Raw genomic sequence first — 2,539 nt, forward strand, 5'->3', positions numbered from 1 at the left:
GTATTTCACAGAGAAGTATGATCGCATAACATTACTGATCAAATACTTACTGGCTCCAATACCTATGATAACAATCTCCCAGGAGCGTGAACTAACCAGGGACACTCCACCTCCAAGAGACCTGAATCAACCTGCTTCATAAACCCTACAGAGAATGAACTTCTGGCAATATACCAGCCAAAAGCCCAAGAGTCCCCTGCCACCTCCAGGCTGGACAGACACCACCACCACCACCCCCATGGGAACCAGGAAGGAAAGGCTCAGTGATCAGGGCCAACCCCACAATGGGAAACAGTAGGTGGAAGGATGCTCAAAAAGTGAAGAAACACATGCCCTGGCAGCAAGGTAGCCCTTTGGAAATACTGGCCAATACTTAACCACTTGCAGCCTCTGAGTCTGAGCTGAACCAATTCTTGAGGTTTAGCCTCTTCATGCTTCAGTTTCTTGATTTGGCAAATGGGAACAATAATTATAACACCTCCTAAGTGTTACAGTCTGTGAAGATTAAATGATTCAGTATGCAAAAAGTGCTTAGGACAGGCCTGGCACATGCAAACTGTACATTGTACTTAATTGCTATTATTTCAGGCTAGAGGCATGCCTACAGAAACACCTGCCGAAGGAAGCTGGCCTTCTTTAATCCCACCAACAGACCTGCTACTAAACAAATGGAAATACCCATGCCTCTAGCCCTTGGTTCCCTATATAAGTTCCAGGATTTCTGGAGTAGTCTCAGCTAAAACCAAGTAGACTCCTTCCCCCAGCAACTAAGTTCAGATTTTTAAAAAATTGTAATATGGCATCATCATATGATTAAAATGGAAACTGAAATGTGATTAAAATGGAAATCTATGTGACATGCACTTCAGAGCCCACACATTTTCAGTATGTAATTTCTGTAGTTTCTAACAAATGCCCCTAACTCCGACACTTGTGAATCTCAAAAAACAGACTTCCAGATGAAGACATCAACTAATCACCCTCCACATTGGGACAAGATGTAAATGCAGTGACTTTTAACAAAATACAGAGTATGCAGCATAAAGAGGTCACTGGCCACTGCCACACCTGGGTGACACAGTGCATCAAGTCTTCCAAACAGGCAGACCCACTCTTATGATCTGGAGCTGTGCCATGCAGGCACACCATGTTGACAATACTTACGCATTGCAATAGGGCTTCTTTTCATAGCCTTTGTAGTTGTTCATGTTGAGAGCCATCTTGCAGACTTCACAATGGAAACATCCTTTATGCCAATACTGGAAAAAAAAAATATTTAAATTTTATAACAAGTTCTTTTCCGCATGGGTACAGCATCACATCCCCTATTTGAAAAGACAGCAAAATCATTATAGCTAACAGTGGGTATGTTTGAAAACTCTCTGCCAAGTAAATAAAGCAGGCAGCTATTAAAATTGTGTTAAAAGAATCCCACCACAATTGTGGTACAGACTCATACAGAAGAAATGCCAAGGTTCTGTTCATACTGCACTTCTGACTGAAAATCTGAGCTGGGTTAATAAAGAAACGGAACCCATAAAGTGGCTTCAAAGCAAAAAGAAATCCTCCAGTTCAAAGTGCCTAAACACCGTGTCTGTAGAATATCGACAAATGTATTTAAGCGAAGTCAGGCAACCCCAGGCAACCCCGCTGACGCTCATCCCCCAGTCCAGCTTCCAACAAACTGCGGGTAAGGCGGACCCTGGCCGGGAGGACAGTCAGATGGCAGATGCTCTAATGAGGCATTCGTACCACTGCACAAATTTCACAGGGAACGCCTCCGGTTGGTTTCAATCGTCGGTCCCTCAGAATAGTGCCTGGGTCTCTCTCGCAGGCTGTTCCGGCCATCCACGCCCGCGCTGGGCACTAGGGCTGCAGGACCAGGTGAAAGCCACTTCCTCTGGAATTCCCAGCCCCGGAGGATGAGCCCCACAGGGGGTCGGGCCAGCCGCGCTGAGCCGGGGCTCGCGACGCCAGGCTCTCCGGCGGAGATGATCCTTAGCAATGCGGCAGCGGCCGCCCAGTGCCCTGTTAATTACGATTTGCCTCTCCAGCTCCCCGCCGTCCTGAGACGCGCTGGGCACGGGATGGGGGTGACGCGTGGTGTAAAGGGCTGGAGGGGCCTGGCAGGGGGGCACGTCTCGCTGAATGGGCCGCGGCATTGTAGCCCGGGCTCACCCGGCGCCGGCGGCCGCTCGGCGGTGCGCCCTCCGCAGCTGCCTCGCCACCGCCAGCTGAGCCCCGCACCCCGACAGAAGCCTCTCCCGGCTCCAGCATCACCGACTCCGAGTGTTCTGAGACTCTCCAGCGGGCGACTTCCTCCGCGCGTCCCCACCCAGTGCCAAGACACACACGCACAGACCCGCACATCTCGTTCCACCCCAGAGGCCAAAACTTCTCAGAGCAGGTGCTGCCGGCGCCAGGCGGGTCGGGCTGGCCCCGCGCCCCTTCACTCACCTTGTCCAGGCAGTTGACTTTCTCCGTGGGATACACGACTTTTCCGCAGCGGGCGCACTGGGGGTTCATTGTCACGGCTCCC

General features: G+C 50.7%; 1 protein-coding gene across 2 annotated transcripts in view; it reads right to left on the reverse strand.

Annotated features, from left to right (window-relative positions):
* Positions 1-2,533, reverse strand: part of NEBL (nebulette) — a 287,194-nt gene extending 284,661 nt beyond the window's left edge. The window contains exons 1-2 of one of the 2 annotated variants that reach the window (XM_012731343.1): positions 2,458-2,533; positions 1,165-1,259 (exon numbers count right to left, since the gene is read on the reverse strand). In XM_012731343.1, coding sequence (XP_012586797.1) covers positions 1,165-1,259; positions 2,458-2,526 — 164 coding nt within the window. In that variant the 5' untranslated portion in view covers positions 2,527-2,533. Of the gene's footprint in view, positions 1-1,164; positions 1,260-1,752; positions 1,816-2,457 lie in introns of those variants that run through there. The other variant, XM_012731344.1, reaches the window with a different exon arrangement.
* Between the last annotated feature and the right edge of the window lie 6 nt (positions 2,534-2,539).

The sequence above is a fragment of the Condylura cristata genome, unplaced genomic scaffold (genome assembly GCF_000260355.1).
Source record: "Condylura cristata isolate star-nosed mole 26May11 unplaced genomic scaffold, ConCri1.0 scaffold00030, whole genome shotgun sequence".
Lineage (NCBI taxonomy): Eukaryota > Metazoa > Chordata > Mammalia > Eulipotyphla > Talpidae > Condylura > Condylura cristata.